The sequence below is a fragment of the Protopterus annectens genome, chromosome 8.part0 (genome assembly GCF_019279795.1).
Source record: "Protopterus annectens isolate FY-2018-M chromosome 8.part0, PAN1.0, whole genome shotgun sequence".
NCBI classification, from domain to species: Eukaryota; Metazoa; Chordata; order Ceratodontiformes; family Protopteridae; genus Protopterus; species Protopterus annectens.
In genome coordinates this window covers 1,206,286,586-1,206,301,111 of record NC_056741.1, presented here as the reverse complement: position 1 = coordinate 1,206,301,111, position 14,526 = coordinate 1,206,286,586, and the positions used below count along the sequence as shown (strand labels likewise).

The 14,526-nt window shown below is 44.1% G+C and overlaps 1 protein-coding gene across 4 annotated transcripts in view; it reads right to left on the bottom strand.

The window, feature by feature from the left end:
* The window catches only part of LOC122809309 (guanylate-binding protein 1-like), a 713,173-nt gene that overhangs the window by 129,244 nt on the left and 569,403 nt on the right, over positions 1-14,526 (bottom strand). For all 4 annotated transcript variants that reach the window (XM_044080701.1, XM_044080704.1, XM_044080703.1 and 1 more), the window contains one exon: positions 4,563-4,843. In XM_044080701.1, the coding sequence (XP_043936636.1) occupies positions 4,563-4,843 (281 nt within the window). The remainder of the gene's footprint in view (positions 1-4,562; positions 4,844-14,526) is intronic.

Sequence of the window (14,526 nt, the reverse complement as noted above, 5' to 3'; positions counted from 1 at the left end):
CATTATTCTCCAGAGTGAGGACAGCTTCCAGGAAGTGCAGTTTCTTGTTAAGGCTTTTAGCACTGAGCAGTAGTACCTTTAGCTTGGCAGTAGAATTTGTTACGTTAGTAGGTATGTTGATTTGGCACTGCCTAAAAAAGGCAGTGTGGGAATGGCTACTGCCTTGGCCAGTATTCAAAAGTCTAGTGGTGACAGGAGCAGACCATCTCTGGCAAAGCAGTGTGGTCTTCTTATCATGGTGTTCTAGGCTGACAAATACTGGATCCCCTTGGAATGATACCAGTAGCTAAGCCAATTACTGAAGTTGATCATCATCTGTTTGTATTGTGGTACCGTTGTTGGGGAGGGTAGAATACTGCTTGATGCAAGGCTCATGCCAGCCAGTGAAATGTATTCAGAGAGGTCCATCATGTCTCTCTTCATAAAGTCAAGGGAGGTATGTCTTAGGTCATTCACATCCACATGGACTATGACTGAGTCATGCTGGTACTTGCGTTTGAGTAACCTGACTGTCAATATGATCTGGTGAATCCTAGCCCTTGACAAGCAACTGACTGTAACCCTTTCTTTATCCAACCTGGTGAGGGGGTAATCCACTAGTTTAACCATGAAATCTCCTATGACTAAAATGTTTGAATGTGTGCAGTTTCACCTTAGGGGCTTGTTTGTGGAGACACTGTTATGTGTGGTGGTTGGTGTTGATTTGGTTTTTGTTTGAATGTGATTTCTGAGGGCAGGATACAGGAGGACTCTGAGGTTTTGGTAAGTTACTTACTTGTGAGTAGCTCCACATTTGTAAGTTTATGTGTTGAAAACTTATTTAGTGTGGGAAATGATGTGCACTTGCTGACAACCTGTCTGTCATTTGAATTGTCAGCATGTGAGTCATATCTTAATTTTCATAGTGTAATTATATCTCTCACATACTGCATTTGTTTGTTTCAGGATTAAGTGGTTGTCAGCATACATGAGACAATTGCTACTCTGCCTCAGGATGTCCTTGGCCAAAGAGTTAGCAGAAAAGGGCCTATCCATGGTTTCATGATTTTTACTGTGGGTTTAACCATGGAGAAGAGTGCGGAGATTTAACTGGATTGGGAAGATAGCACATGGATGAAGAATGGGTGCTATACTCAGTATGATTTTCAGTTATCCAACAAGGCAATGTTGCTCTGAACACAACTCAGATTCTCCTAGAGCAGCAGGAGGGCTGAGGAAGGTAGTAGAGATAGTTATTCTAAGGAAAATTTTAATTTGATAGCATCTGCATCTATACAGGGCACTGCTAACTGCCACTGTGCATACAGCAGCCTACTACAAACACTAACCCTATACAGACTGAGGAAAACACGGTTTACAACACTATGGCCTACACACCAATTAGGAAACACACAATAAGATGTCAGCTAGCAGCCCCACCTCAGACAATTATACTACAGTACTCTTCTGCTATAAAAGTGCAGTCAGAAAACCCTCAATGTATAAATGCTGGTTTTAAATCTCAAGTACAGGGAAACCACATAAAACTATCAGGCACATTAGTAGAGTTTCAAAGCTGAAGTGCTTCCACTGCTTTGAAACTCTACTGAGGTGCAATTAATACAGGATTCTTATGAAATACAGTAAAAAATAATCAGCAGAAGTGCAAGGATACTTTTGTTTTCATTCTTTTGGCAGCAGACGGTAGCAGCTCTGAAGAATTAAGCACAAACCCACACAAATACTAGGCTTATATAAAATCAGAAAACAAGTTTTACAACAGCAGACCAATCAAGAGAGGGCTACACCTTTTCAGATGCCCAAAGTGGTTCAAGGGGGTGCGGCTGAATGTATGACATCATAATAGGTGTGGCCAGTGTCATACTGTAGTAACTCTTGGAGATATAACTGAATAAGTTGGGACAGAAGCCATGAGACTCTAGATGCTCTCTACAGAATTTCAGAGCTTTCCCCCAAAATGAGTATCCAATGACAGTCTGAGGAAAAATCATGACTAAGGAAATGCTTTCAGTCTTATTTTTTTTTTCTCTTTCGAGGGAAAAATATGTTGTGTCCAAATATTCAAAGCTAGCTGCAGCAGACAGTAGTTTTCAATAAGCTGAGATGACAAACACTTCAGTAGTATATTTGCTAAGTTCCTAAGATAAAAAGCAGAACAAAAATAAACAACAAAATAAGTATTTCAGCTTACCTCATTAATCAGGGAGCTGACTTACAGAAAAAAATGTACCAAATTACATTTATACGCTACAAAGACTATTAGACTGTACTTTGTATTCCAGCTAATGTGGTCATGCCAGGAGACTACATGCTCTACGCCTGATGCTACATTGTAGCCTATGACTTGCAACTTGCACTAGCCAGGAATAAGTTTCCAGTTATTCTGAATGTTACTTCTGACCGTATAACTGTCAAAGGACATATCTAAACAAAATCTAGGGACAGAACTTTCTATAGCAGAATCATTTCTTGATATACTGAAATCTTTTTTAGGAAACCCATACAAAAGAATGGGACCAAAATGTGTCTCCCTTTTGAAACATACTTCCTTTGCTGTTTGGAATAAAAACTCCTTATTGTATCCTCGTTCTAAAGACATATAAGTAATGGTCTTTATTAGCACATTAAAATCCACATCCTTACTAGTCATCCTACAGGCCCAAATAAATTGGCCTCTAGGAATGCTTTTCATAATAAAAGTAACGTGGTTACTTTTTCAGTGAACATAGTTGCTGGTAAACATATTTTTTCTGATGCATACAACTATTAAAATTCATAGTAGAATTATAGTACCAAAGTTCTACATCAAGAAACCAAACTGTATGCCCTACATCACCTGATACAAATTTTAAAAAAGATAACATTGTGGACAGTCATAGAAAATACCAACGCATTTAAAAATGTAGACACATCAGGTTATACCCATCTCTTGACTTTTCCTACCACATAAGAAAAATAGTTTAATGCAATAGTGTTAAGGGATAAGAAATACTCCCCTTCCTCTTCCAAAAGAATAAATATAAGCAAAGAAATCTCTCTCACAACTCGAATACAGCTTTCCCTTAGCATCATGATCAAAAAAGATCATCATTCAATCGAAATCTGTAGGTTCCTTACTTTATCCATAGAACAGGAACAGAAGCTCTACTACAAAACACTAGATAAAGCAAAATGGCTCCCAGCCAAACACAGAAGTGGACTTCAACAAGGCCCTCAAATAAACAAACCTCTATATATACCCAAACACTTCCACCACTGACATCCAAACTAATATGACACCCACCTATCCACAACCATAGGAATCACAATAACTCTGATCCTTCTCTGCAAGTTTCCAACACCAAGCTACATTGCACAGATCATAGCTTCTTAATTCCTGGTACCAAATTTTGTAAGTCTTTCCCCTCTGATCTCAAGCAAACATATTCTTAGTATTTTTTCTGACCACAGCTCAAGACTCACCTCAAAGAAGCAGCTAAATGCCAACACTTCAACTCTAGAAACATCATAAAATTCCTTCCCTTTCTTCCATTCTCCTCAATTATATAAATTTAAGATTATAACTATTTGACAAGTGCATAGAGTTGTTTTCTTTTAAGTATATTGTATCACTCTATCTCTGAACTATTGTGTACATTTCACAGTCTTCTCTGCTGAGATCTGTACCATTTTCTACTGCACACATCTCTCTACTGTTAGTTATTTCTTTATTCTTTTACACTGTATCCTGGACTAAGACTGAAATTCCTCTGCTGTGATTAGTGATTTACCCTGGTTAACAAATTCAAGTAAGTAAGTAAATAAATAAATAAATATATACACAGACAGATTTCTACATAACTCCTTCTCACAAGTACATAGGTATTTTTATCATGGCTTAGGGTTACACTGACAGTTGGACTGTGTGTGTGTGTGTGTGTGTGTGTGTGTGTGTGTGTGTGTGTGTGTGTGTGTGTGTGTGTGTGTGTGTGTGTGTGTGTGTGTGTGTGTGTGTGTGTGTGTGTGTGTGTGTGTATGTGTGTGAGTGTGTGTTTGGAAAAGGGAAGCTGAGGTTCAGTTCTTACAGTATACCTTTATTAGACCCTGGGAGATGACTGTGACAAGTTCACCCTCCAAAAACAACCTTTTCCTACAACAGGAGGATACCTTGTTGCATGTAACACACTAAGGCAGCACTGCCTTACTATTTAATCTTCCAAAATCTAAGCACCAGGAGAGATCACACAAACTGCGTGTAGGGGCTTTTATAGTATGACATCAATAGGCTTTACTCTGTTGTCCTGTGTTCGAATTCATCAGTCTCCATCTTTCTCCTTTATGACTGAGGGAATCCTTTTATCAGATGGTGCTCCCAGGTCAGCCCTGAAAACAGGTGGCTGTGCTTAATGGGCTTAACTAGCTCATCAACAAATAAACAGTGTAAGCTAATAAATTAGGAAATTAATTAGATTATTGCTAGCTGGCATCATGAGTTACCCACCACTATCCACAACCTCAACAACAATAATGATAGACTGTTATCGTTTACATTAATGTCTATTTAAAGCAAAATCCAAATGTACCTTAAGTTCCTTTTGGTGTGTCTGGTCATCATCCTTAAAAGAACGAGTCATAAAAACTTGAATAGCCTCCTTTTCACAGATGGCATGCAGCTCAGAAATTTCCTTTAGAGTCTCTGTTGGGAATTCTGCCCTTTTCTCCATTGCTCTGATGTAGTGCTCATGGCCTTGCCTCACTGCTGCAGAGTTTTCAATCTGTGCAAGAGCAACAACTGCATTCTCCATGCATGGGATGGCACCACTACGTATTGCATCCACATAGGTTACAGCCAAGTTACCCAACACTGCAATACATTACAGGAAAAGGTCACCAAAAACAAGCAGCATTTCCAGGACATTATACAAAATATTATAGACAGTAACAACTCTTAATTCTTCTACCTGAGGTAACAACTATTTAAAAATGTGCATGTAACAAAATAAAGAAGGGCTAGCATGAATTTAGTAAAAGTCACATGTGTGCTGGACTCAGTGGCTTAAAGTACACTTATTATCCTGATTCCTTAAGCTCAAATATCTTTAAAAAACCTAGTTGTGAGCAGCTTGTGCCACATAAACCTTGTTCACATTAGTGGCTTGCTCTTGTAAGAATGTTCTGGAAATTCTACAGGACTCACCATCCTCACAGCACAGGGAGGTTGCAGATAGCCAGTGAAACCATGCAGCCATATTGACAACATCTATACAGCTGGCACTGTAGAGAGGTAAATGAGTATCCAATAACATACCCACACCATGTTCCCCCTCTTCATAATGCAAGTCAGTTCAGTATGGATTCTAAAACTTCGTTAAATATATTTTGAACAGGTACTCAGCCAAATTTAATATGTCCTTACATAAACTTTAAGACTGTGTTGAATGCAAACATGAGATGTGTTATTGTTTTTTGAAAAAGATGTTGAGAGGTTTAAAAGTTTTTAAAGAGTCACAGAAACATGGCAACTTAACACATCTGCTGCTCTAAACAACTCAGCGTCACCTTTTAAGTTCACTTTTATGTTTAAAACTATGTACATTGAAAATTAATAACAAAAGCAGATACACAGATGAACATTAAAACAATACAAGTCAATGCAAAATCAAAATAGGTTAAAGCAAAGTCCATCCATTTTTCTTATAAACTTATATGGAAGTTCAAAGATTTTGTCTTGCCTAAGGAACGGTTCACAACAAGAGGATGATAATGGTGACCCAGTTTAACAGCCGATCTGAAGTAGGAGATTAATTTGTCTACAACCTGTGGGTCATGGATCCGATATCGGATCCGAACCGGCATGGTTATTCCAGCTATGGATCCGAGCTCTCAGCCCCTCCCCTTACCCATAATGCCCTGCTCTCCCTACATGACCTCAGATCTAGTTTGCCGCGCTGGTGACCAGATTGGTTTTCTTGAGCTCTACAGCTAAGTGGCTTTTTTTAAGACTTCTAGTGCTAAATTTTAACTTTTCTTGACAGTTTTGTGTGAAAGTTTAGGTTTCCCTTTTTTGTGGTTAGAGTTGTTTAATTTTATTATTCTCATACATTTAGTTTCCCTCCCCTCGCTGGTAGCGTAGTGTGTGTTTGGGCCTGTGTTGTGTGATTAGTTTACTTTTACTTTTTTAGATTAGTTTAAGTAAAGCTAGGCTCTTAGGATGTCTGAACAGCCTAAAGCTATTTTTTCAAAGTGCTCCGAGTGTGGCCATAAGCTTTCCCCTGCTGATGGCCACACTCGGTGCGTTTGATGCCTTGGGGTTGAACACCTCACTTCTGGATGTTCCATTTGTGCAGGGTTCAACCCCAGGGCATTGAAGGAGCGGAGGTCTAAGCTGGTCCTGGCGGGACTTTTGCCTCCGGCTTCCGCTCCTTCGAGGGGTACTGTGTCTGCGGTTCCCTCCTCTCCGGCTCCCCCTCCTCCTCCTGGGACTCACCCTCCCTATAGTGGTTTGGAGGAGAGGGAAGCCAGAAAAAAGGACCGGAGGGAGAAGCACCATAAGCGGCGGGCCGAGACCTCTGTTTCGGCCCCGCCCGCTAAGCGGGCTTCTCCTCCGGCCTCCTTGTCTGCTGGTTCTCCCCCTCCTCGGCTCCGGTCACCCGTGTGCTTTTCACCGGGACCTGAGGAGGAGGAGACCCGATCTCCGTCGAGGCTATCGAGGAGGCACTCAAGGCCTACCTCGGTAGCCTCGTCGAGATCCACTTACAGTTTGTCTGATGCTGATCTGGACCGGATGATGCGAAGGTTCATCCAGGCCCAGATGCAGATGGGAGTGCTCTTGCCTCCCCCCCTCTGGGGGGGAGCTCGACCCCTTTCTTTAAACCCATAGCTCCTTCTCGACCCGCTACCCGGGTTCGGAGCAGTTGGAGCCGAGCAGCTTCGGAGCCGGGGGTGGGTCGGCGCCGACAGTACTCGTTACTTCGGACCCGACCCTGCCCTCGAGTGTTTTGGATCCGACCTCTCGGAGCCTGGATCCGAGCTTCGGATCCGGGGGGATCAGTGCTCCTTCGGCGCCGTCCCTGTCGGAGCGCACTGTCCCCTCGGATCCGAGTGCTTCGGCGCCGGCTCCGATCCACTCCTCAGATCCCAGGGGGAGCCGATTGTTGGATCCTTTGGTCGAGGTCGGCTCCCCCTCGGCTTTTGATGTAGTGGAGAGGGCCCTGTTGAGGGTTTCTGGACCCCCGGCACTTGCTTCGGCTCCGTCCCGCGCTCCATCTGCACTGGGCCAGGCTTCCACCACCCGGCCATTGGGACAGCCCGCTCCTTTGCCCCAAGTTGTTCCTTTGGAACAGGTTACTGTTTGCGAGGAGTCCTCTGACAGCCCCCCGGAGGATGCCCCCCGCAAACATACGTGCAAAAAGAGGCACATAGACTCCCCCGAGTCTCTCACCGAAGACACGGACTTGGAGGAAGGGGAAGGCTCCCCAAGATCTCCCCCCGAGGATGTCTCCTTTGGAGACATCATGGAAATGCTTCGCATAAGGGGGGGGGGTGGTCTGCCCCCAAGTCTTCCTCGGACGAGTCCGTGTTCTTGGAGGCATTTGAAGCGGGCCCGTCTACCTCTTGGGTGTCCCCTTCTGCCGACCCCCTGGTGGACCTAATTACCACCAGGGCGTGGAAGGAACCGGACACCGTGGAGCCAATCCCTAAAAGGCCAGACCGCATCCTCAGTCCCCCGGCTGACCATGCCCACTGGAGCAAGGGGCCTCCGGTAGATGCCATGTTGACGGCGGCAGCCACCAAGAGGGAACTTGCTCAGGAGAGTCCCTCTGTCCATCCCCCGAGCAAGGAGTCTCGGATGATGGACCGTTTGGGGAAGCGAATGTTTAGTTCAGCAACCTTTTCAGTGAGGGCGCTGAACTACTTGGCACACGTGATTAGGATGCAGCGCGATCTGATTAAAGAATACGCTGCATCCCCCCCAGAGTCCATGTTGGAGGAGGACAAACAATTGCACTCCACCCGTATGGCCACTCTCAGGTCCATGACGAATACCTCTATGCGGTTACTGTCCCATGCTACGGAGGGAGCTGCTAGAGCTGCTGGAGTAGGCCTAGTTACTAGACGTCAGGCCTGGCTCCGCCATTGTGATTTCACGGAGCCCTTCAAGGCGTCATTCGCGAACGCTCCCTTCGATGGTTCTGCCCTCTTTGGCAAATCTGTTCGCGATACTTTGACCCAGAGCGAGAAGGACGGGAAGACGCTGTCTGCCGTCGGAATCCGCTTCTCGGTGCCCCAGAGGTCCTATTCTAGGAACCAAAAGGGCCAAAAGAAGATGTGGTTCCGGAAGTCGCAGCAGTCCAACCCGCTCCGGACAACCAGTCCTTCCGTGGCAGAGGAAGACAGGGAGGACGCCGCCCTAGGGGCAGAGGGGCTCCCAGGAACTTTGGGTCCAGAGAACCTTTCTCTGAACGGCCCGCGCAGCAGCCCTGAAGGGTTGCCCGGCTGCTCCACTCTGGAGGCAGTCGGGGGGCGTTTTTCAGAGCACCTAGCAGCATGGGAGTCCATAACATCAGACCGCTGGGTCCTCCGCATTATATCCAGAGGATACCTCATTCCGTTTCGTTACACTCCAAAATTGAAGTCCCTCCCCGACGTTCCACCTGGTCAGTGGGAGGCCGCTTTGGCAGAAATTGGCTATCTGCTGAAGAAAAGAGCCATCCAGCCCATCCCCCCAGACCAGATTGGATCAGGGTTCTACTGCAGGTTCTTTTTAGTGCCAAAAAAGACGGGGGACCTAAGACCAATTTTAGACCTGTCACTTTTAAACCTGGCAGTTACCAAGGAGAAGTTCCGAATGGTTACCTTGCAGTCCATTCTCCCCCTTCTGGGAGAAAATCATTGGATGTGCTCTACAGACCTCAAGGATGCGTACTACCACATTCTAATGGACAGACGCTCCAGAAGGTTTCTTCGCTTCCGGCTGGGAGCCAGTCACTACCAATTCAGGGTCCTTCCCTTTGGTCTCACTACAGCCCCCAGAGTGTTCACCAAAGTATTAGCAGTGGTTGCGGCCCACCTGAGGCTTCAGGGGGTGCAGGTCTTCCCTTACCTGGAAGACTGGCTCCTTACCGCCCCAACAAGGCATCTACTGTTATTGGCGCGAGACTCCTTTCTCCACCTAGCTCCCCGCCTGGGCATCACGATAAATACAGAGAAATCCAACCTAGCCCCCATGCAGCTCTTAGATTTTATAGGGGCCAGGTTAGACACGAGACAGTTGAGAGCCTTCCTCACGGCGGACAGAGTTCAAAATCTTCAGCTCCAGGTGCGGGCCATCCTCCACTCCAGCTCAGTTCCGGCGGAATTGGTCCTGAGGGCTCTAGGGTCCATGGCAGCAGCGATAGCTCTTCTACCTCTCACCAGGCTCAATATGCGGGTCCTTCAATGGACACTCCTAGTTCAGTGGTCTTATCTTGCTCTCCCTATGCATCATCCCATTGCGATCAGCAACGCTTGCAAGCGGTCCCTCTTGTGGTGGCTCCACTCTCAAGATCTCCACAGAGGCTGCAACTTTTGTGCTCCTCCCCCTCTCGCCATGGTGACCACGGACGCCTCCCGCCTCGGGTGGGGGGGGGCACTTTGCAGGCCGGACAGTCCAAGGCACGTGGAACGATTCAGAGACCTTACTGCATATCAATGTTCTAGAGATGAGAGCAGTGCTCCTAGCGTTGCAGGCACTTCAGGCTTTTCTTCCTTTGGGAACTATTGCGATTCAGTCGGACAACATGTCTGTCGTCTGGTACATCAACAAACAAGGGGGAACCAGGTCTTACCCTCTTTGTCGAGAAGCCATGAGAGTGTGGGAATGGGCAATCTCCACCGACCGCTTTCTCATCGCAACGCATATTCCGGGTCGGTCCAACATCCTTGCGGACAAGCTCAGTCGCACCATTCTCTCCCCTTACGAGTGGTCTCTCAATGCTCAGGTAGCGAAATGCATCTTCGCACGGTGGGGAACTCCTTGTTGCAATCTTTTTGTGTCTCCCTCAAACACCAAGTGCGACAGTTTTTTCGCTCTAATACCTCCGCCCGGAGATACCCCAAGAGACGCTCTGGTGCATGCTTGGCCCCCCGGTCTTCTTTATGCTTACCCTCCCTTGCCTCTGATGCTCCAAGTTCTTCAGAAAGCCTCCCGGTTGGGGTGCAGAATGATTCTCATTGCCCCATTCTGGCCTCGACAGATCTGGTTCCCCTTCCTAAGGTCTCACTCTGTGAATCCACCTTGGATTCTAGATCCCATTCCGGATCTCATATCTCATCCGTCCCATCTGTCAACCCCGAATCTGGACAACCTCAAGCTAACGGCTTGGCTGCTCCAGTTCCACTCCTGATCAGGACTCCCGGTATTTCCTCTCCAGTTAAGGCCATCCTGGTAGCGGCTCATAAACAATCTACCAGGAAACTTTACCGCAGCAAGTGGAAACGGTTCTCCGTGTGGGCGGAGCGGCAAGGTCTAGACCCCTTCACAGTTCCCCTTCCTCTAGTGCTTGATTTCTTAACCACCCTTTTTAATGATGGTGCCAGCAGTTCCACGGTCAAAGTACAACTTGCGGAAATTTCTCACTATCATGTTGGTCATGACTCCAGTCCACTGATGTCTGCCAAATTGTGCAAAATCTTTCTGAAAGGTACTTTTCTTCTTAGGCCCCCTGTAAAGCAAGCGGTTCCCCCTTGGGACCTTTCTTTGGTTCTTCAGGCCTTGACCGCTCCTCCCTTCGAACCGGCGGCCACGATAGACATGAAATTTTTGTCTCTCAAGACAGCCTTTTTAGTAGCTATTACTTCGGCCAAGAGAGTTTCGGAACTTCAAGCCTTGTCTATCAAACCTCCTTACTTGGTCTTTCATCCGGACCGTGTATTCCTCAGGACCAATCCGTCCTTTCTTCCTAAGGTAGCTTCTGAAGCAAATATTAATCAATCCATTAATCTACCTGTGTTCTTTCCTAAATATCAAAACAAGGGTGAATACAAGCTGCATTCCTTAGATGTTCACAGGCAGCTTCGTTTTTATCTGAGCAGGACAGCTGGTCATAGGCAATCCGACCAGTTGTTTATTTCCTTTGCTAAATTCAATTTGGGTAAACCGATTTCCAAAGTCTCCTTATCACGCTGGATCTCACAATGCATTTTATTAGCGTATCAAGCTTCTGGCAGGCCCGCACCTGAGGGAGTACATGCCCATTCAACCCGGTCAGTTTCTACCTCAGCAGCTTTTAAAGCTAGGATTCCTCTGGATGATATTTGTTCAGCAGCCACTTGGGCTTCATCCCATACCTTTATTTCCCACTACAAGTTGGATATTACATCTAGAGGTAGAGCATCCTTTGGCTCCGCGGTGCTCCGGAATATCCTTCCATGATGGCCGCCCAAGATTCAGGTAGCTGGGGACTCTGTCCCACAGGTTGTAGACAAATGAATCTCCTACTTCAGATTTAGAAGTTATGTACTTACCATAACGTTCCATCTGAGTAGGTGTATTCATTTGTCTGCAACCATCCCGCCCTCCTGTCCCCCTGGCCTTGTCAGTTTCCATGCATAGTAAGTGTTACCCTTCCAGGGTATGTTATTTTATGGCAAACTCGATCTGAGATCATGTAGGGAGAGCAGGGCATTATGGGTAAGGGGAGGGGCTGAGAGCTCGGATCCATAGCTGGAATAACCATGCCGGTTCGGATCCGATATCGGATCCATGACCCACAGGTTGCAGACAAATGAATACACCTACTCAGATGGAACGTTATGGTAAGTACATAACTTCTAATTTTTTACACTGGTGTTACACTTGAAGTGTGGCCAAGATAAGATGTCAGAGCAGATGCAGCAGTATTTAGTTGCTCTGTACCATCAGAACATATTTGACAGAGTTTTATCATCAAAGTTTATCCAAACACTGCTATTTATGAAGAAAAAATATTTATACTGATTAAGAATCAAATTTACCTGACAAAAGTTAAAATTTAAAATTTAATTCCAGTCAAGAGATCAAGAGACCACAACAAGATAGCAGATCCCAAAAACTGGGCAATAGCTCTCCTGTACAAAGAAGGATTTTCAAAAGAGAATGTGACCTATAAAATAATTAACCTTAAAAACAGACAATATAAAGTACTTTAAACGACACTGACAAAAAGATGAGCAGGAAGATGACACTGAATTTTTACTAAAACAAAATAACTGGTTACTGGAGAATGTGGATGACTGTGAAAACCACGAGAGAAAAATAGTTTTCATAATTCATGAGTGCCTAAGAAAATAAAGGGAGAAAGTAAGGATACGTTTCTCATAAGCAGGTTTCCAAAAGTGTTACATTTACAATAGGGATTCTCCTGTGGTAGTAAGAGACTGCGCATACTTCCCTTAAAACAGTCAATCAGGGAGGGAGAGTCCCTCATATGTCTATAAGAGTGAAATTCATCTTACACTTGGACATAAGAGCTATACAATAAATCCTTCTCTGAATGTTGGTAGCCACTAGATTTGATGACTACTTTTAGAAAGTAATGGAAAAAGGAAGGAATGTGCACCACTGCTATATCCCTGAAAAAATAATGTATGAAGACTCCTAACTTATTTCCAGGAAGACTGAGAATTGTTCTATCAGAAAGTGTAACAACTGATTCCTTAAAACAGGCTCTTTTCTTTCTTTTTAAACAAAAAACTTTATTAAACTATCAATTGTGAAATAGACAATCATACACTTACATAAATGAAAGCACACCGTATTGACATATTTTTCAGTTGCAAACATTATACATCACTTATAACCTACCCAGTCATGGACAGTCAAATACTACATAGATCATTCAAATTCCAGCCTTCCATTAAACCTCATTCCTCCTCCAAAATATTATTCTGTATGCATTGCTCCCACGATTCACATTTTTTCTATATAATTTGCTCCTACTCTTTTCCAAAGATCTCACTTCCAATTGTTTCATGTCTGTTACTATATCCACTTACTTCTAGTACATCTAGGTTTAAACTTTGATTTCCATTTTCTATATACTGCCTTTTTGGCTACCACCAGAAAAAAAAACTCATTAAGACCGTACCATGTCTAGGCAATTCTGATTCTGTATTACAGCTCAAAAAATTATTTTCTTAGTTACACCAATTTGCTCATCCAGGATTTCTGGTAGAGTAGTCTGCAGGGAATTTTTAAAGTCTGCCAACACATTACACTCATAAAAAAATACAAAGTGGGTTTAAAGTAAGTGCTTATTAAAACTTCTGCTCAGTTTAAAGTGCTTGTGAGGTTTAGAGTTACTTTAGCAAAGTTTCTCCTAAGTTATTCATATTTTTTCACTGTACCTTTGTTTTGCTGATGTTAAAAAGCTGCTTGTTGAAAAATAAATGCCATTAATTTGTAAGAATGTTAACAAATTAGTAGTTTGTTGCCTTCAGAGGATGTGTTGTTTAAGGTGGTTGACTTCCGAATAAGCCAAGCAACCCCATCACAGTAACTGTATTTCAGAAATTAATTTCTATATTTATTAAAAACAACTTACAATTTCAGTGCATTTACTGGTCACCATGCTCTGTTGCACATAGTCCATCTCATTGGATTGCTACTGAGCCTTGAATACATCTCATTTTTTTCAACAGATTCACTGGAAACATCTCTAAAGCAAACACACAGCAAGCTCATATAAAAGGATGTCTTGAATTCCACTCAATCCACCCACCATTTATTTTAGACAAACTTTGTACCACCTCTGCCTTTGTGCTTTCAGCAAGTGTTAGGCAGACAGGCTTTTCTGCATGTACTTTAGCCAGCACAGTGACTAGTCCAAAGACAAGTGCTTCTGTGTTCTAATTTGTAGTCAGTAGCCTTACATTCTCTAAATCCTCCTCCACAGACATCCTGCTGGTCAGCTTTTCCTCTCTAATTCCCAGCAGACACTGAAAGCTACTCTTACTGTTCTTATTCACATTGTTTCTTTCTCTTATGTTTTCTTCACTTTGTCTAGACTTGCTACTCCCATTATTCATATCCTCCTGTCTTTCTTCAGTGGAACTGCATTCCTTCAAGGAAGTCACACTTGGTCACCCTTCCTTTCGTATTTCTCCTTGCCCTAGATAGTTATTAAACCATTTTCAGCTCTGAGCTGCAGTCCTGCATTTTGGCTTACTTTTGCTCATGGTTTGCTGATCTTGTGAGGGCCTTTAGACTTTGCAATTCAAAGTTCAAAGAAACCTCCTTACCCTTGCATGACTGTTCAAAACAGTCAAATGCAGTTTTAACTGTTGTGTATCATTAGTCAGGATAACCTGATATTCCAGTAACTCTACTACTAAAACTGTGTCATACAGTGACAAAATCACAACTTTCACCTACTTGCACAGAAGTGTTTTAAACTGCATCATTCCCTTTACTTAAGTCTCTCAGTAGGTCTGTGGCTGTTTAAGTGCAGTCACACATTGTTTTTCCTCTGTATCTTTGCCAATTTGTGTTTGCAACCCACCTTGTTCACCATCACTAATGTTCAGGCT